Consider the following 21,429-nt stretch of genomic DNA (forward strand, 5'->3'; position numbering starts at 1 on the left):
GCATAATATTTTCATTAATCATCCAAACTATTTTATCCACAGTCTTATTGATTGTATGGCAGTGACTTAACCAGAGTTGACAATTCAGTAATTTTATTAGCAAAGCTTGAACAAATAGTTGTGCGGGATCACTGAGTTTCTTTTCTAGCCTCTTATAAGATTCATTCAGATTCTTTGTTTTTGGAGGAAAGGGTAAAACTAAGAAAGGTAAAGTTGAAAAATTTGACCAGTTGCATTGGGAGAGAGAAGGGGAACAATTGAAAAGTAAAGGTAGAAAATAATATTAACAGTTGAAAGGATACTACAAAAAACACTGATCATCATCTAAAGTGTGTTGTTCAATTCTCATTGTACAGTAATTAGTTCCCCTACAGGTCTTTTGCGGCACAGCTGGTGGTATATGTAGGTTATTTCAACTAATTCTTGTTGACAATCTTTCATTAGTGTTTACACAAAATTATGACAAAACTCCTCTGTCAAACATTATAGATTCTCAAATGGATTCCTAAGGGGTTTATTAGGCTTTGGGAGAAGTCGAAAGACGGTTGACATCTAGTTAATTTCGAGGATAGGGTAAAATCAGGTGATTGTAGGCTTGATTATGGTGCATGACCAATTACTGTGGATACTAGCATGAGCTTTTCACAGTTGGATGATGAACCCAAATTCTTATAATTTCCAATTCCTGGTATGGGACATTGGCTGCCCATTAGGCATACAAAATTCCTTTTACTTAATCTGCATTCGATGCCTGGTCTTGATGCCTAAAGATTGTCTGATCCTAACAGAGAATGTCAATGGTGTGTGATAGTTCCACAGGCATCCCTTTCGTCTTGTTTGCCCATTTATTTTTGAAAATGCCAATTGCTAACTAGGTATATTAATGACTCAACGGTTCTAATAAACCATATTTTAGATATGATTTTATTCTGGACATTATATAAGCGCTTGGACTGCCCAAAAAGAACGTTAGAAACTTTTTTTTGTTACGCAATTAAAGAGACGAGCTGTTTTTTCAAGGTGTGGGAAGTGCAGTAGTGCCTTCTCCTCCCACCCTTCTAGACAGACTATTATTGAAGCAGAAATACTAAGGGTTTGGACACACAAAACAGGAGGTTATGACCTAAGTCTCTTTAGAGTTGTAGGAAATACAGTAGTGCTTTCTCCTCCCACCATTTTAGACGTAGACTATTATTGAAGCAAAAATACTAAGGGTTTGGACACAAAACAGGAGGTTATGATTTAAGTTTATGTAGGGTTGTAGGAAATACAGTAGTGCCTTCTCTTCCCACCATTTTTGAAGCAGAAATACTAAGGGTTTTGGACACACAAAACAGAAGGTTATGACCTAAGTCTATTTAGAGTTGTGGGAAATACAGTAGTGCCTTCTCTTCCCACCATTTTAGACGTAGACTATTATTGAAGCAGAAATACTAAGGGTTTGGACACAAAACAGGAGGTTATGACCTAAGTTTATTTAGAGTTGTGGGAAATACAGTAGTGCCTTCTCCTCCCACCATTTTAGACGTAGACTATTATTGAAACAGAAATACTAAGGGTTTGGACACAAAAAGTAAAAGGAAGTTATGACCTAGGTTTATTTAGGTAAAATACAGTTAATGTTATGAGGATCTGATGACGCCAGTTCATGTAATCATAAATGCTTTATAGAAAATGTATTCAGTTTTCTAATATAGATTTCAGTTTCTTTATATCTTCAATCTTTTTTAGTTTCGTTATGAAACATCAACATAAGTAAATTGGCACATGACATTGCTTTCTGGCAAAAAGTCAGGAGCTTACAGCAATTTTGTCATGGCTGGTATCGCCAGAACTTTAAGGGAAAGGCATAGAATTGTGCTACTGAGAAACTATTATATTAAACTATAGGAAGAAATTAGAAAGGCCTTAATTAGTTTGAATCAACTTGAGTATGCGACTAATGTTTAGTATCTTAAAGTTTCTAGTTACAGTTCAAACTATAAACTTAGAGATGGCATTGAAACCCACCCAAAATTGAATTTGAAATTATAGAGAATTTTAGATTTGTTCGCATTAAGGAACATGCAAAAATCTATGACAGCAAAGCATAAAATAAAAAAAAATAAGAAAATTAGGAAGAGGTTAAAGAGAGGAACAAAAATACTTTGAAGTATTATCAAGATGTCCAAAGCTGTGGCCTTCCATACTACTCTTCTGTTACTTTATTATCAGTACCCTGTAATGTAAATACTTCAATATATTGAAGTATTTGAATATTGCATTTGCTTCCCATAAGCTTAACAACAAACGTCAAGCATTGGAAAACAAATTTCTAGAGGAAATTGTCAGAATCTTCAAATTGTTGATTTAGCAATAAAAATAATGACAATAATAAAAAAAACTGAACAAACTAGGAATAGTTCTAAGATGTGAGGCCGTTAATGCAAGTTTCTTTTCCAATCTCTTGGGAAGAAAATAGTAAACAATTTATGAGTAAAATAAAATTTTTAGGCTCTAGTCATGTCGTCCTGATGGGAGTTCCTCAAAGTCAGCTTTCTACTTGGGATATTTCTGTGAGTGATATTCCAGAGAAGTATCACAGAGTTCTTTACCCCAGGAGCGAATAGCGCAAGAGATATCGTGTATACAACAGGGACGTGTTTAAAACAAGCCACGTGTATCCTTCCCCGACTAGAGTTAACCTTGTCTCGAAGGATATGGGATAGGATTGGATATGTGGGCGAGAGAGCCGTTACAACTTTCGATCGGGTAAAATGAAATTTTTAATGTCTGATAGGATGCCATATCTTTTTCTCTAGAACCTTAAGTAATTTATAGATACAGTCTACAGAAGGTCCTCAACATATAAACATCTGACTTACAAACATAAGTCCAATTGAAATCGTGAAACACAGATATTGTATCAAAAGTTTTAATACTGTAATAAGATAAAGAAATACTGTAATAAAACAATACTATATAATTTTATACAGTAAGCAAAACTACATTTGCAATAACCTGAATTTATTTTAGATGAAACAGGACTATAGTTGTCTTGGTAGCGGGAACTTTGAAGGTATTGGAGTCAGGTTAGGATTACCCTCGACCAAAAATTTAACAAAATTCGACTTACTAACAATTCGGCTGCCAAACAGCTTCTTGGATGCTCAAGGTTACTAATCAGTGACTTGTAGTATACCTGTAGAATTCTCCAGTTCGGTATCAAAGAATCACACTAGCGGTGGGTGGATAGATTGGTGTATCGTGAATTTTTATTTACATGATAGACTTTAAAAACATTGCTTATTCTTTTCAGTCATTATTATTATTATTATTATTATTATTATTAATATAATTATTATTATTATCATTATTATTATTATCATTATCATTAATATCATTATTATCATTATTATTATTAACATTATTATTATTATTATTATTAACATTATTATTATTATTATTATTATTCTTATTATCATCATTATTAAAAGCCAAGCTTACAACCCTAATTGGAAAAGCAAGATGCTATAAGCCCAAGGGCTCCAACAAGGAAAGTAGCCTAGTGAGGAAAGGAAACAAAGAAATAAACTACAAATGTGTTAGATAATCAAATTGGAATATTTTAAGAATATTAACAATATTAAATTAGATCTTCCATGTACCATATAAACTATTAAAACTTAAGAAAAAAAAATTAAGAGGAAGAGAAATGAGATGGAGCAGTGTACCCGAATGTGCCCTCAAGCAAAAGAACTCTAATCCAAGACAGTGGAAGGCCATGGTACAGAGGCTATGACACTACCCAAGATTAAAGAGAAATTTGTATGTTTTGAAACATGCTAATCTTTATTGATAAAAAGGCATATTCATGTAGTTGATATGTTATAAGATTTACAAGGAAAATTAAACTTTATTTTGGTCAAGAAAAAAGAATTTGACTTTTTATGGTGATAACTACAGGTAGTTGTTGCTGTGTATAAGAGATTAGGATAAATGTATTATGTAGGTAGCGATTATCAATTAATGCATGTCTTGATGAATATAAAGTTCTCGTGTAGTACAGTGCATAGATACTTTACTCTAGTACTTTTGCTCAAAATGTTTAAGCATATTCAGCATTTTTCCTTTTATTCTATCTGTAAGAAGAATTTTGTCTGTATATATTTTCAGTGCTGTTTTTGTATGTGATCTCATTTATGGCATGATCTCGGAAATTATTCTTTTGCTTTGGTAGTAGGTAAAATAAAAACAAGAATAATAGAAAATCTAATGGTTCTTGCTTTGCTGTGCGCTAGTTTCGCTCGTGAAAAAATAAAAACATCAAGCTCCATATGTACTGGCAAGCGGTAATGTTGAGCTGCGTACGCTATCATCAATGATTGATTATTATTTCTTAGATAATCATTCCCGGAATATATATATAAATATTTTTTTTGTTAGAAAATCTAATGGTTCTTGCTTCGCCGTGAAGTAAAGTGAGATCGCTACTATCAGGCGAGATCCCATACCAAAGCAAAAGCACGAGTTTGAGATCGCTTACCAAAACAGCTCTATATTTTCTCTTAATCGAACCTTTTTTAACATCTTCGAACCTTTGTATGTAGCTCTGAAGTTTTCAAAGGTCTTTATTAAATAATCCTTTCATAGTGTAGAATTTTTTATTTTGAGTTTTAATACTGTAACACTTCATTTTAAATACTGCAGGGGTATTTTCATTATTCTTGTCTTCAGAGGAAAGAAATTTATCTTAGAGCAAGCTGAAGAATATATCTGGCCTTAATGAAATCATGTGGAGTATTTGTTTCTTAATATTTTTGTAAGGCCTGTTGGCATTGGAACTATTTTAAGGAAAAGGGGCACAGATACCCATGTAGAGTATACAGGAAATACAGTTTTAGAATTACAGTATAGTGGTATCTGCTGTTTCTTTAAAAGGAAGAAATACTGTAGATACATTAAAAAATATAATTTTAATATAGTGCACTGCAAAACTTTTATTATTGTGTAGTTTGTCATGATTCAATATACTGTACAGGACATAATTTCATTAACTCAATGTAGTGTTTCAGTGAATTAGATTGAATATAAATTCTTTAACATTGTACAGTACATAATTTCATTAACTCAATGTAGTGTTTCAGTGATTTTGATTGAATATAAATTCTTTAACAGTGTATGTTTATTTGGCAAGGTGTCTTCTTAATAGTTTCTGTTAATGTGCGTAATATACCGCATTTAAAGATTATACTGTATATAAATTTCTCTTGCTCTTAACAATTTTTTTTGATTAATAGTGCCAACAAAAGCTTCATTTTATGACAACTATAACCTGTATAGGTCTTCAATGTTTTCTGTTAATGTGAAAACTGAGGCAAGAGGACTACTTCAAGTTAATGTATCTTTTGCAGCCTTAGTATGAGGGTGCTGGGAGGCTGTACTCTTCTTGCCAGTCTTAAAATGGACTAGTCAGGTGTCCGTGCTTGCATCTTTAAGAAGCATGGCGTGTGTATATAATACAGGTTTTACAATGATGAGGATGATATTACCATTTTCATTAGAAAAATTGCTTGTAGTACTGTGATTAAAAGGAATTTATATTATTTGAATATTATTCTTGAATTGGCAGTGAATGAAAATCTAATCATTTACCAAACTAAATCCTTTTTTTATCACCTTTCTTGATTTTGCTTTCCCTCTTAAGCCATTACAGTAAATATATTGAAAGTTAAATTAATATAATTTTATGAACATTTAACTTTATTTTTCTTTACCGTGACCTAATAGATACTCAACCTCATTTTTGTAAAATGCATGTGCCTTTCAGCCTTTCACTGTAATTGATTTGCTGTTATTTTTTTCCTTCGTTTCAGCTTTTTCCGTCATTTTTCCTTAACCGAATGTAGTTTTCTTCCAGTGGTGGTAATATTTAACTGTTGGAAGTCACTTTGCTTTAGCTTCACAAATTATATGGTATAAATCACATTACCTAATTAGGCTTTAGTGAATGACTTTGAATCTTGGTACATCAGTTAGGTAAGGACATTATTTTGAGCTAGATTTTGGTTGAAAAATCATCTATATTCATGCAAGTAAGTTTGTTTCCAAATCAAGATAGGAGAAATGATTGTCTTTCTATGAGTCGAGACCGAGATTGTTCTGTGTCTTGATGAAATCCCATTCCCTGCATACCTTATCCATGATTTTAAAACTAAAAACATGATAATTTGCCTTGGAAAAATTGCTAGTGCAATTTGTGTTTTAACAGATTTATCATTTTTACTGGTATTCCTCAGAATAACAATCCTTAATACTTTTTAGTAACATGAACACCAAAAATAACAGGTATTAATGCACAATAATACATTACAGTACATTATCTCATTTCAGCTATCGATGTTATAATGTTTTTAATTATTGTAGTTTGTGTGGTTTAAAGGTTAGTTTACATTTCTAGTTAATGCAATTGAGTGGTGGAACCGAAATCCATTAGTTCAAAGTGAGGGAATAAATTTTCATTCAAATAGAAAATACATTTATCAGAGAAAGAAATACATTACAGTATGTGGCAAAAGTTTATTATGATGCAGCAGATCTATCGTGGTAAACATAGCGATCAAGGTAGAGCTTATTGCCTTTGATGTTTTAGAAATAAATTAATGAAGGAAGCAAAGTTGGTAAATGGAAATGGTAGGAAAATTTTAAAATTATTTAGTATACTCAAAGAATTGGCTATTATTTATTAAACCTACAGTCATCCCCTGCTTTAGTGAGGGTTACGTTCCAGGACCCCTCGTGGAAAGCGAAATTTCACGAAAAGCTGGTGAAACCTATTTTTCACTATTTACAGTTATTTCAATCCATTATAAACCCTCCCCACAAAGCTACAAATTTTTCCCCCAATCCCATGTACACTTTTACTGTACAGTATTTACAAATGTTTTATGTTATACTTACAAGAGCACAGCTGAATGTTACGTGAGGTTACACTATCCCAGTCTAGCTCACTGGTATGGGACTGGAGTTCATTGTGCTATCCAATTTCCCTACCGTATACATACGACACAACGTAGAATTAAAATTTTTTAAGGCTACATGACATGGAAAATTTCCTTAAAACCTTAATATATGATTTTAATTATGTATGGAGTACTCCCATCATATTTTTATTTTTAATTTGAGGTGAAAAATTATTTTATTGTAGAAATAAAAAAAAAAATGAAATTTTAAAATTAGTTATTTTTGGTGAAATTCAACACATTTCGAGGATCGCCCTAAAAATTGGGACCATGGCTCGCCTGAAAACCTCGGTAAAAGGTGATTTTGCGAAAATGGAATTTGAGAAGGTGGGGTGTCTGTACAGTATTATTATTATTGTTATCGTTACTTGCTAAGCCATATACATTTTGTAGTTTGCTATAGAACTTAAATTAACTTTTTTTGCATGAAGTTTTAGCGCACATTACAAATAGTAAAAGTCTGTTAAAGACGACCACACATTTCATATTGATTAAGTACAGTATTCCGTTTTTAATTTTGATGGTGAAAAAAAGTTTTTTTGAACAATTTTCGTCTAATACAAATTTGATTTGAAAATGTTCGTTACAGTACCAGTGGACCTCATGATAGATGGTTACTGGTAACTTGTACAATGTTTTTTGCAGGTCTTGTAGTTTCTTCTTAAAGCACTCTTGCACGGAAGAATTGCGCACTATTAAATTTTTAAAGGAGTTAATAGGAGCTCATGAGAAAGCGCTTTACCTGTTAGATATAGTAACATATTCACAGCTGAAGAAATAAGCACCAAAAACCATTCAGTGGGACAAACACTGTATATCATAATGGTTTACTCAAAGCACATTTATTTATCGTCAGCAATTGTAATTTTTACAGATTAGTTCGTAGAATCCAATTCATCTATTCAGTGTCAGGATTTTAAATTGAACTTGCTTTGTTAATTCCACTTAGAAATAGTGCTGCATTTTGTAGTATGACGTTATGCCATTTAAGAACATTTAGGAAAGTTAGGAATTTTTTTTAGCTCTGCAAAATCTCATGCAAGGGATAAAATATTGGAATTCTTGAATCAGAAGTTAAAGAATTGCAGTTCATAGTGATATACTGATAAGCCCAATCCTCTTCGCATATTGTTTTAAATGTTTTGTCTACACGAAAGCCCTGCGTCAGAAGTATGTACACGATTATGATTCATCACTTATATTACCATCCCTTGTATCAGTGAATACTTCTAAGGACTAAAAATTGTATATATATGATGGATGAGTACATGCAGAAATTCTTTTATTTCTAGTTGATGTTAGTTATACTAGTGTTAAGTACAATAATCTTTTCAAGTACGTCCACAAAAAAAAAAAAAAATTAAAAGGTGATCTTAAAATATTTTTTAGAATGTTTTAGTATGCATCTTACTATTACTTTTCTCAGTATCTCATTGTCTTTTTATTCTTTATAGGTTGCAAAACAACAGCTTGGAGATACTTCAAGTGGACCTTTACCCTTCCACAAGAGAGTCTTACTTGCTGGATTTGCTGGGGCATGTGGTGGATTTGTTGGTACTCCTGGAGACATGGTCAATGTTAGAATGCAGAATGATATCAAGTTGCCTCCGAAGGAGAGAAGGAAGTAAGTCTCTCTCTCTCTCTCTCTCTCTCTCTCTCTCTCTCTCTCTCTCTCTCTCTCTCTCTCTCTCTAAATTTTCATGAAAATTGAATAGGTGGGAAAGTACAAAATCTTGAGTACTTCCATTCTGACACGAAAGCTGGGAGTGAATGATATTATCACACGGTATAAATAATTAAAAACACTGAAAGCCATCTTGATCAGTAAAACAAACACCTATTATATTAACGCTATCACTAAGAATAATGGATAACTACCGTAATTAAAAGCTTGATTAACTGTTACCTTCAAATTAGATGCACCCACTCGCAAATATTGGCACTTGTTGATGTTGAATGTTTTTGACGGAAACTAAAGATAGTGGCTGGGTGTAAACTAAGGTTCCAGGTATTATTGTCTCCTGAATTAGTATTGGTTACTGATGATGACATGTCAGACAAATTTAAGCATTGGAGATGCTGTGACTACAGTAGTCCAATGGGGCCTAAATCAGTTGGTGTCACTCATGCACACTGAGTCCATGTTTTGCAATTTGAAAAACTGACCCTGAGTGAAGAAAGACACTTTCTTTAGGTATTTCAAGTTTTATTTCATTAACTGTTCTAGTCTTTTAACAGGAAAGTCATAACCACAAAAATGCAAGGTACAAAAATTTATAGCTTTTTATCTTATTTTTTTGTATGGAGTCGGTAGTCACTAGATTATTAATGATGTAATATGTAGAGTGCATACCACTGTAATTTTTATCCCTTAAGCAACATGAGGCAACAACATTGGGTATGAATGTTGCTCTTGATTGCTAAATCTTAGTTAATACAGGTATGTTAATGCAGTTGTAGGGAAATGAACAAAATTAGTAAGGGTGTAGTGTAATATCTGTACTGTATCTGATAACTGTTAAGAGAGGATGTTTGTTAACATTCAACAGTAGTTGGTTTTATAAATTTATTCCTTAGGTATATAGATAACTAGTAATACCTTAATGTAGTATACATTCATCCTTACAGGATACCAAGGCATAAATTGCTATCCACAGAAATTCTTTTACATAATTAATTTTCATGATACCAGTTATATAAACAATTTTTCATTTGTTTTTTATTTCAGTTACAAACACGCTTTAGATGGACTCATACGTGTAACGAAAGAAGAGGGTGTTAGTAGGCTATTCCGAGGAGCTTCTACTGCAACCTTTAGGGCAGTTCTCATGACAATTGGTCAGCTTTCATTTTATGACCAGATCAAGTCTCTTCTCATAAGTACACCGTATTTCAATGATAATCTCACTTGCCATTTCACCAGTTCCTTAGCAGCGGTAAGTAATAACATTTAATTGTATGCACTATTAGTGTTACTTCATTATGCATAGATATTTACATTACTTACGGCTTTCATTTAAAACATCTATGATGTTTTTAATGTCGAGTGTAAGTCACTTATACAAACTTTATGGTGACCTGGTCAAGAGGCTGTATGATCGAGGTAGTGTTTGGTAGCAAGAATTAAACAGTTGTCCTCCGATTTTTCATCACTGTGTCTTGGTGATGTCTGGGAACAGACAGTGTCTACAATTAGCAATGCCTTGAACGGTAGCCTTTCCTTCTCAAGGTATGCTTTTACTTCATGAAGGAAGCATTTATTGAACCCTTGTTTGAAAAAAAATAGCTGCAACCTATTCCTTGACATTCTGTTGCCAGAAAAGGAGTGTATCATTCTTTTTGTTCTTTGAAATGTTTGGGTTCTAGAGTGATAGACAATGCCTGGCACCTTATGACCGGCCACATTATCACAAAGAGCCATGCCTTGAACTTGGGTGCTTGCTCTACTAAAGTTTTCAATATTAAACTTACCCGATAATCATGTAGCTGTCAACTCCGTTGCCCGACAGAATTCTACGGGAGGGATACGCCAGCTATCACTATACTAGAAGGGGGTGTACTCACAAGCGCCACCTGTGGCCAGGTACTACAGTACTTGTTGTTGACGCCACCTCACTTTTTCCTCTGTCGTGCTTCCGGCAAGACGTTCTTGGATACGCTTATGATTTTGGAGTATTGTTCACGGTTTGGTGAAGTATTTCTCTAAAATTTGCAGCTATTCGCTATACTGGAAACTTCTATATTAGCTTAGTTAGCTTTTGGAATTAATTTGATTAATTATGGTGACGAAGAGAGTATGAACTCTCTTTCACCTTTAAATGGCCGACCCTTCCCTTAGACGGAAGTGTTGGTGTCTAAGAGAGTAAAGACTCTCTTTCTTAAATTTGCTTAACAAAAGTTATAGATTTATTTTATATCTCTCCGCCTCTTATAGGCCTCTTCGATTAACTTCCTTTTATTATAAACTTATTAAAATTAATTTTTATATTTGTTTATATTCGACCTTCCTAATAGTAGGCGGTCTTTTCTTGGTACCGAAGTTAATTAACATTGAGCCCGTCATTTCGGTTTTACCTGTTAACATATTATGCTATTTTAATGTCTTTGAAAGAATTTCTTTGATAGTCTCGTACTGTTTTCAAAGTTGAACTAACGTTTTGTTTTGTCTCTGCAGTTGTTGACGTTCAGAACGTTCAACTTGCGCTCTATCGTTACGATAGAGAAAGAATTTTCACGGTTTCACGTTGCAGTAAGAGTAACCGTGTCTAGCGTTTTGTTCATTCTTTCTTAACTTAATGGTTTTAATCCTAATAAAGGAACTTTTCATTTTGGGAAATATTTCAGTTTTTTCCTTTAACAATAATATGTTTTAACGATATATATGATTGGGCTCTTCTCTCAGGTTCTAAGTCAAGAGAGAGAGAGAGAGAGAGAGATAGAGACGGAGGGAGAAAGAGGAGGATAAACGTTTCATTCAAGCGAGTAACGTTGTTATCGTTTTTGCTCTTCTCCCTAGTCTCTTTAGGGGAAGAAGGTAAACGTTTCTAGAGTGATCTAGTGTTTAGTCTCTTTCCAGCCACTGAATTATTTATCTTTCATTAGATTTTTCTGTTACATTGTAATTCTGTTTTTGCAATTACTAACTTTTAAGAAAGGATAGAATTGCGTGTTTCAGGTACAAACCACTTAAAGTTTCGAGTTCAGTGAAATAAGTGCAAACAGAAAATCAAAGTGATAAGTGATTAGCGCAAAGTGTGTCAGTGTGTGCGTGAGGGTACTTCTGTGCGCGCCAGTCGTCCTCCCAGTCCGGGACCTCTTGCAAGCTCCCAAGCCCAGGGGAGAAGCAATGTCGAAGGGCAAAAGGGTTCAGCAGGCCTTGATCGGCGCACAGAAGTATCCTCGGTGGTTGCGGGCGTGTCTTACCGAGACCGTCACTCCCACCCGCAGACGATTGAGCCCTTATTTTGCTCGTCTGCAGAAGAAATTTAGGGGAGAAAACGCTGGTCTCAGGTCTCAAGACCTCTTAAACGTAAAGTCCAGACCTATGCCAGACGTACGAAGTTAGAGTTCAACAACCCGGATGCAGTCATTGGGTTAGCTCTGACTCTCCTCAGTCATCAGTTGAATGTACTCCGCCTAAGAGGAGTAAGGTTCTGCCGCAACAGATCTCTGCTGTTAAGGCTTTACCTCAGCAGACCTTAGTGTCTGCCGACCCCAAGTTGACTCTACTGCAGTCCATGCAGTCACAACTTTCGGTCTTGATGCGTGAGTGTCGGGCTGAGAAGGTTGCGCCTCCGCCTGCGCTCGCTCCGCCTGCGCTCGCTCCGCCTGACCGCAGCTCCGCCTGCCAGGCGTACGATGTTGAGCCACGTTATGAGTTTACTGATCCCAGTGGTGTGCAGCTCCCTCCGCCTTCCTTAAGGCAACCTCAGCAATGGGAACAGGAGGCTTATACCTCTCTTCCTCCGCTTCCACTTGCTGTTCCACCAGTGAGGCAACACTCGCTTGAGGTACAACAACCTCTCCCATCCATGAGTCAGTCTCCTCAGCTCTCGCTGCAGCGAGCTCAACCCTCCTCAAGGCAAGCACCACAACACCTTAGCCTTGCGCCTCAGGAGCCTCAACTTGCGAGACTTTTACTGCGTTCTGCGCAGCCACTACCTTTTCGCTCTCAGCTCACACCGCAGGAACCTCAACTCGTTCCTCAGGAACTTGCTACTGCGCATCCGCCAACCACTCAGCAAGCGCAACCCTTGAGTTCAGCCACTCATGCCAGGAGTCAGCCTCCTCCACCCATGCGCCTACCTTCTGCTACTTCCTTTGATCAGCCTTTGCAGACTGAGCCTCAGGTGTTCCCTCAACAGAGTCTTGAAGAGGAAACCACAACTATTGTTGTTCCAGCTCGTTCTGACTCTGCTGTTCAGCATACCTTACCTCCATTTTCAAACATTATGATAATGGAGGTTATTTGTATTACTTATAAAAATATATTTGTATTCCTTGCAATATATTTTTAACAATATCGCAAAATATGGCAAAAATATGAATCATGAGTTATGAATGTAAGGTAAATATTATGTTGATATTAAAACCCCATGCAAGCATGCATAAAGCACTCTAGCACTGGTCATGGAATTTCTGAGAAATGTTAAACGCCATGCACACGCTCTGCTTACCTTACAGCATGCTCTACATACAGCATGCTCTGCTTACAGTATGCTCTGCATACAACATGCTCTGCATACAGCATGCTCTGCATTCAGCATGCTCTGCATACAACATGCTCTACATACAGCATGCTCTGCATACAACATGCTCTGCATACAGCATGCTCTGCATACAGCATGCTCTGCATACAACATGCTCTGCATACAGCATGCTCTGCATTCAGCATGCTCTGCATACAACATGCTCTGCATACAGCATGCTCTGCATTCAGCATGCTCTGCATACAACATGCTCTACATACAGCATGCTCTGCATACAGCATACTCTGCATACAACATGCTCTGCATACCTTACCGCATGCTTCTCAGTCACACATCTTTGGTTGTTGCCAACTCACTAGACTGTCAAGCAGTTTCATAACGTTGCCTTCTAGTCTGCTGCTTTTGCACCAGTGAAACCCTCACTGAGAGAACTTAGCTTTTCTAGGATATGGTCCCTGTAGATGAGAAAGTTCTTTTCTCCCTCCTTCTGATATTCCCTTGAGGACTCTGTCATTTGGAGGGAGCCTTTAGCTGCGTAGCCTCCTATGGACTTTTATTTAAGCATAACATGCTTCCAGGGAAGGTAATGGTTCCACTTCAGTCGCTAATCCCGTCTGTTACCAAACCTGCTCCCATAGACCTTGAGCTGTGTTGCAAGACATGCAGTCCAAGCTTAGTCCTTGTTAGAGGATTTTTTGTTTACGGAGTCAATGTGTCACGGGGAAGACGTTCAACAACCAGCAGAAGTGACTTGTTGTGACGCAGTGCGGCAACCTCAGCAACCCGATAAGGAGTTGTCTGTACGACCCAGACAGTCTAGACAGATTCGGGTTGTCACTGTACTTCCTCGCTTGCCCATGGTTGACAGTTCACAGACTGTGCAGCAGTACCATGATCTTGTGTCCGGCTCCGTCAGACGACTGGCTTTTAAGAGCTCCCACAAGTCGTCGCTGTCTGGAGATTTTCAAATGGACTATGGATCTGACCAAGCAACTGGGCCTCCTGGTCAATTTTGAGGAGTCTCAGCTCGTCCCATCCCAGACCATTGTCTCCTTGGGTATGGATCTTCAGAGTCGAGCTTTTCGGGCTTTTCCGTCGGCCCCAAGGATCTTCCAAGCCCTAGAATGCATCCAGAGCATGCTGAGAAGGAACCGATGCTCAGTCAGGTAGTGGATGAGTCTAACAGGGACACTTTCATCGCTGGCCCTGTTCATCGTGTTAGGGAGACTCCACCTCCCCCCCCTTCAGTATCATCTAGCTGCTCACTGGATAAAGGACATGACGCTAGAGACGGTCTCAGTTCCTGTTTCCGAAGAGAGGAGGTCTTCTCTCGCGTGGTGTAAGAACAGCTTTCTTCTCAAGGAAGTCTACCTTTGGCTGTTCAGAAACACGACCGCCGTCTCCTCTCGGACGCATCAGACACGGGCTGGGGTGCGACTTTGGACGGACAAGAATGCTCGGGAACATGGAATCAGGAGCAAAGGACACTTGACATCAATTGCAAGGAGTTGTTGGCGGTTATTCTGGCCTTGATAAACTTCAAGTCCCTCCAGCTTAACAAAGTGGTGGAGGTGGACTCTGACAACACCACAGCCCTGGCTTACATCTTCAAGCAGGGAGGGACTCTTTCGTGGAAGTTGTTCTAGATCGCAAGGGACCTACTCATCTGGTCTAAAGATCGAAAGCTAACTGGTAACAAGGTTCATTCAGGGCGGTATGAATGTCATGGCAGATCACCTCAGCCGGAAGGGTCAGGTCATCCCCACAGAGTGGACCCTTCTCAAGAATGTTTGCAGCAGACTTTGGGCCCTGTGGGGTCAGCCAACCATAGATCTGTTCGCTACCTCGATAACCTAGAGACTCCTGTTGTATTGTTCTCCGATTCCAGACCCAGCAGCAGTTCACGTGGATGCTTTTCTGCTGGATTGGTTCCATCTCGACCTGTATGCATTCCCGCCGTTCAAGATTGTCAACAGGGTACTTCAGAAGTTCTCCTCTCACAAAGGGACACGGCTGACGTTGGTTGGCTCCGCTCTGGCCCGCGAGAGAATGGTTCTTAGAGGTACTGCAATGGCTGGTCGACATTCCCAGGACTCTTCCTCTAGGAGTGAACCTTCTAAGTCTACCTCACGTAAAGAAGGTACACCCAATCCTCCACGCTCTTCGTCTGACTGCCTTCAGACTTTCGAAAGACTCTCAAGAGCTAGGGGCTTTTCGAAGGAGGCAGCCAGAGCGATTGCCAAAGCAAGGAGAACATCCACTCTCAGAATCTATCAGTCTCAAGGGGAAGTCTTCCGTAGCTGGTACAAGACCAATGCAGTTTCCTCAACCAGTACCACTGTAACCCAGATTGCTGACTTCCTGTTATATCTAAGGAAAGTAAGATCCCTTTCAGCTCCTACGATCAAGGGTTACAGAAGTATGTTGGCAGCGGTTTTCCGCCACAGAGGCTTGGATCTTTCCACCAACAAAGATCTACAGGACCTCCCTAGGTCTTTTGAGACCTCAAAGGAACGTCGGTTGTCCACTCCAGGCTGGAATCTAGACGTGGTCCTAAGGTTCCTTATGTCATCAAGATTTGAACCTCTCCAATCAGCCTCTTTTTAGGACCTCACATTAAAAACTCTTTTCCTCGTGTGCTTGACAACAGCTAAAAGAGTAAGTGAGATCCACGCCTTCAGCAGGATCATTGTTTTCACATCTGAAACGGCTACATGTTCCTTGCAGCTCGGTTTTTGCTAAACGAGCTTCCTTCACGTCCTTGGCCTAAGTCGTTCGAGATCCCAAGCCTGTCCAACTTGGTGGGGAATGAACGGAAGAGAGTACTTTGCCCAGTTAGAGCTCTTAGGTACTATCTAAAAAGGTCTTAACCTTTACAAGGACAATCAGAAGCCTTATAGTGTGCTATCAAGAAACCTTCTTTTCCAAGTTCTAAGAACTCAGTTTCTTACTATTCAGGCTTCTGATTAGAGAAACACATTCTCATCTGAAGGAAGAAGACCTTGCTTTGCTGAAGGTAAGGACACATGAAGTGGGAGCTGTGGCTACTTCAGTGGCCTTCAAACAGAGCCATTCTCTGCAGAGTGTTATGGATGCAACCTATTGGAGAAGCAAGTCAGTGTTCGCATCATTCTATCTCAAAGATGTCCAGTCTCTTTACGAGTACTGCTACACCCTGGGACCATTCGTAGCAACGAATGCAGAAGTAGGCGAGGGCTCAGCCACTACATTCCCATAATCCCATAACCTTTTAACCTTTCTCTTGAATACTTTTTATGGGTTGTACGGTCGGCTAAGAAGCCTTCCACATCCTTGTTGATTTGGCGGGTGGTCAATTCTTTCTTGAGAAGCGCCGAGGTTAAAGGTTGTGATGAGGTCCTTTAGTATGGGTTGCAGCCCTGTATACTTTAGCACCTTTGAGTTGATTCAGCCTTCCAAGAGGAACGCTGCGCTCAGTAAGGAAGACGATCTTATTAAAGGCAGAGTAACGGTTCAAGTCGACTTCCTTACCAGGTACTTATTATTTCATTGTTATTGTGGATAACTGATTATATGAAATACGGGATACTTAGCTATCCTTTAGTCTTGTACACTGGTTTTTCACCCACCCCCCTGGGTGTGAATCAGCTACATGATTATCGGGTAAGTTTAATATTGAAAAATGTTATTTTCATTAGTAAAATAAATTTTTGAATATACTTACCCGATAATCATGATTTAATTGACCCACCCTTCCTCCCCATAGAGAACCAGTGGACCGAGGAAAAAGTGAGGTGGCGTCAACAACAAGTACTGTAGTACCTGGCCACAGGTGGCGCTTGTGAGTACACCCCCTTCTAGTATAGTGATAGCTGGCGTATCCCTCCCGTAGAATTCTGTCGGGTAACGGAGTTGACAGCTACATGATTATCGGGTAAGTATATTCAAAAATTTATTTTACTAATGAAAATAACATATTTAACAAAAAAGTCGTCATAGTTGAAAACTCACCTAGGATGATATTCCCCTTTTCTAATTATTTTTGCATATTTTACTGGATATGTTAGCCCTACTACTTCAAATGCAGATGGAGATTCTCTGGTAATTTTAACTTTTTTCAAATTATTCTCTTCTTAAACTTCTCCATCCATCCCCCACTTTCTGAAAAGTGGGTTACAGTATTGCTTTGCCAGGCAGTAAATAAACTGTTCATATGAGTTCCTTATGTAAGCTCAAATTCTGCAACACAAGTGAATCTATCATTGTCCTTCATTTTGTCACCTCTATCCACCAGAACCTTATCACGTATCATCGAACTACTATAACTTTAGGGGTAGCAGTGGTGGTAGTAGATTATGGGTATTTCAACACCGGTCTTACACAAAACGCCCATGCGTCTAGCATCATACTGTACTTCACTGAGTGGTGAAAGGGTCTAGATGTTGGTTGTATTGGCATTTGGTTTTAAAATTTTGCCCAATGTTTCCAGTTAGCAGCCACAGTTAAGTGATTTTCGAATCATTGGTTAAGTAGATTTTACTGTAAATGATTTCAAATAGATAATTTTATCCGTTGTGTTGATTAGTAGACCTGTTTTTTGTATACTTGGTAAAAATTTAAGAATCAAGCACATTTTTCTCTGAAAGGGTTATTCTTTTACAAGTAAGCACTTACTGGCTCTGTAGAGTGGAAGATCATACGAAATAGAAACATGCAAGTATAAAGTATGACTGGGTTTGTTAAATTTATGAATTAACTCTAAGTGTTAGGCTTATTTAAATGATGCTGTGCCCTGGTAATCCTTGTAATATAATATAGGTAGGTCATTAATAGGCAAAGTTAGATTTCAAAACTGTTGGAAGATTGCCATAAAACTCGACAGTTTAGATTTGTGAGTGGTCTTGATTCAGAATTTTTTCCTTCATGAAACTTATTTCTCAGTAGAATGTGCATCTGAAGTATTATAGAAAAGGGGAGATTTTATTAAAGTTATTTACTTTCATTTCAGGGTGCTATTGCAACGACAATGACACAGCCTGTTGATGTAATTAAGACAAGAGCAATGAATGCTAGTCCTGGGGAGTTTAGGGTAAGTATTCCAGCTTGTTACAGCTGATTTTTATTTTTTTAAATCTTTGTACTGGCTGCTGTGTGTGGATATTTTTATGGAATTCTGACCATTGCACCCTTGCTAAGATGGACTAAAGAGGTCTCTAGCTAATGTGAATTTAAGCAAAATCTCTTTGAAATTCATTTACCAAAAAAAGATATGTTTATACACAGTATCCAGACATTAGTCTATGGTTCACACTTGATAAGCCTCAGTCCACACCTAACAATAGTCTAAAGGTTTACAAATCCAAATATTAATCAATTGTAAGCTTTTGAAGTATAAAGAAAATAGGGATGACACTCTGGTAAATATAATTCTACACTTAGTGTAAAAAATATAAATAAAACAAAAATTAAGATACACACTGAAGTGATAACATTTTATTACCCGTACTGTATATGAAGAGTAGCTATTCACAAGAATAGAAAAATCATGATTTAGTATTTTACTACCTGTACTGCATTCTTGATTTAGGAGTCTTGCTAGAAAAATATCTACAATATAGTTTTTTTCCCACAGAATTTATGGCATATCATCACTTACACAGCAAGATTAGGTCCACTTGGTTTCTTTAAGGTAAGTGACTGTATTCTTGATGATTATTAGCACCTTTGTATACTTGAGAATATTTTTAGATATGTCGATAATATTTGCACACTTTCGTTTTAGTAAGGTGTCAATGTCTTGTTGTGTTAGTAGAGCAAGTAGAAGTTATAGCAAGTTATTTTTACTAACATTCTGTAGCGAGACAGTAAAGTCATTTTTTTTTCTTGCAGGGTTATGTGCCGGCTTTTGTACGGTTGGGACCACACACAATCCTAACCTTTATTCTATTTGAACAACTCAGGAAAAACTTTGGGGTTTTGAAATAGTGTAGTTTATTAATCTGTAAGTAGTATAGGAAAAATTCTAGTAGACTTGTGTTTAGCTTTGATAAAAATAGATTAACAAAGAATTGTGGACTGATCTGCAAGTCCTACTGGGTGGACTTCATAGAATCGAATGAGGTATATTTTTGTAAGTCTTGCTTGAAGTTATACACAGCATTAAAGTATTCATATATTTGGAAATTATTAAACTACCTATTCTGTTCTCTTCTTGCAACCGAAGTAGCTTGCCATTATTTCTCTTGAGCATATCTACTAGAATAGAAGTTAGAGTAATTGATGCAAGCTAAATTTTATTATTAAGGTTACCATTCCAGTAAAATTGTGATTGACAGTGATTTCAAGGAGATCGAGAGACTTCCAGTATCTTTTTGTAACGTATGAGACCATTCCTAGCAAACATGTGCTGGCATTTAACAAACTTGAATTTTTATTGTTATGAAAGGGTTCTCCCCGTAACATTTGTGCTGTGCTTACATATCAAGTATGTTAATTGTTTTGGAATTTAAAATATTGCATATATTTTACAAAACTGAGAGGTCTGCCTCAAATGTGTAAAGAATTATAACTCATTGATCTAGTTAAAATAGATACAGTAATGCATACGTGTGGTGGGGGATCTGTTGTGTGAAATGGTTTTGAAGGTATTTAAAGAGATTTGGAAACTACTGAACTCAGATGTACTGTGTTAGTAGAAAATAGTGCTGTGGTTTCGTGCATGAAGTGTTGATTGTTGAAGTAGCAAATGTATTTGCATTAGCACGCATCATGTAATTCACAATAGTGGATAATATAATAGTAAATGTCTCTAGAAGTAGACATCGATAGGAAAAACACAACGGTTGTTATTTGGAAATTTACTGCTGCCATTAGTAGATCCAAGAATTATTTAATTTCAAGTCAAAAGACAGGATGCCAGAGAATGTCAAATCATTCATTCAAGTCAATAGAAGTTTTAAATTTATCAAAGAAAATAGGAACCCCCTGAGGAAGAAGTTCAATTGTTATTTTTCTGTAAACATTAGTGTTGAGGTGATGTAGGTATAATGGAATTAGAGAATGAGGAGTTCTTAGGAAACTGAATGCATATCAGTATTTAATAAGTTGTAATTATTGCTCACCAATTAATGCCCAATGGATTCCTTGAATTTTGCCCTATTATTTTAAATTATTAGCTTTGCTGTTACCACAGCGTTTAGTTGTGGAATGAATTTTTTTTTTTAGAAATTGAATGAAAATGGTGGTAGAGAACTTTTATTTGCATTTTTTTGTATATAGAAGAGTTCAATTTATGTAGGTTTACTGTGTGCACATAAACACGTAACCATACTGCTGCATATAGGTAACTTATGTCTGTATATGTGCACACATTTGTAGACGCATGAATGTGAAATATATTTTTGGGATTTTATTTTGTTAGTTTTTTATATTTTGATTTAAATCACACAGTCTTTGTAAAGTCAATAATAGATACCAAGCACACAAAGAGTATTATAGATGAGTGTCAAATAAGTGCAAAAGCGTCAACTCTGTGCCTGAGTGTCTTCCAGTGGAAAGTGGATTTAGAACGACATTGGTGTTCAAGACAGCTCTGCGTTATTAAGTTCCATGATAGTGCCAAACACAAGATCTGTATGTGTTCAATAAATAGTTTATATTGGATTATGGTTTAGAAAACGAGTACCCTAGTTGTTGTTAACTGTTGTTGAAAATAATCTGTTACCCGGCAAATGGTTTTAGTTGTTATAATGCAAAAGTAGATATGTTTTATCACAAAGTTTTGAAAAACTTGGTAGTACACTATAAAAAAATAATAAATGGTTCTATTATTATGTTCTTTTATTAACATATTATAGCTGTTGTTATTTTTAGTCTCTTTATTGGTGTTTAATATTTATATGTTGAATCCTGTAGATGTAGGTAGTATTAAGGTATTGCAGATTGCATGCTAGTTATGTCTGATATTTATCTGTAATTCATCGATTGTCTTTTTTATTTTTGCTTATTTTTTTTTGTTTTGTTTTTTATTTTACATAGGTTGTACTGTATTACCCAATCATTGCTTAAATCCTTTACACATCACTGTTGTCTTCATCTTGTTTATATAGTGATTGTCTACTTCAGTTGTAATTCACCTCTTGAATGTAGTTACTGACACGTTCTTCTTTTCTTTCGTTTACATATCAGACGGGGAATTATTATTGTTATTATTATTACTGGCCAAGCTACAACCCTAGTTG

General features: G+C 36.8%; 1 protein-coding gene across 5 annotated transcripts in view; it reads left to right on the plus strand.

Annotated features, from left to right (window-relative positions):
• The window catches only part of Dic1 (Dicarboxylate carrier 1), a 60,368-nt gene extending 39,349 nt beyond the window's left edge, over nucleotides 1-21,019 (plus strand). For all 5 annotated transcript variants that reach the window (XM_068365133.1, XM_068365131.1, XM_068365130.1 and 2 more), the window contains exons 4-8: nucleotides 8,456-8,625; nucleotides 9,730-9,937; nucleotides 18,198-18,278; nucleotides 18,822-18,878; nucleotides 19,079-21,019. In XM_068365133.1, coding sequence (XP_068221234.1) covers nucleotides 8,456-8,625; nucleotides 9,730-9,937; nucleotides 18,198-18,278; nucleotides 18,822-18,878; nucleotides 19,079-19,174 — 612 coding nt within the window. In that variant the 3' untranslated portion in view covers nucleotides 19,175-21,019. The remainder of the gene's footprint in view (nucleotides 1-8,455; nucleotides 8,626-9,729; nucleotides 9,938-18,197; nucleotides 18,279-18,821; nucleotides 18,879-19,078) is intronic.
• The last annotated feature ends 410 nt before the right edge of the window (nucleotides 21,020-21,429 follow it).

Source organism: Palaemon carinicauda, chromosome 42, assembly GCF_036898095.1.
Source record: "Palaemon carinicauda isolate YSFRI2023 chromosome 42, ASM3689809v2, whole genome shotgun sequence".
Lineage (NCBI taxonomy): Eukaryota > Metazoa > Arthropoda > Malacostraca > Decapoda > Palaemonidae > Palaemon > Palaemon carinicauda.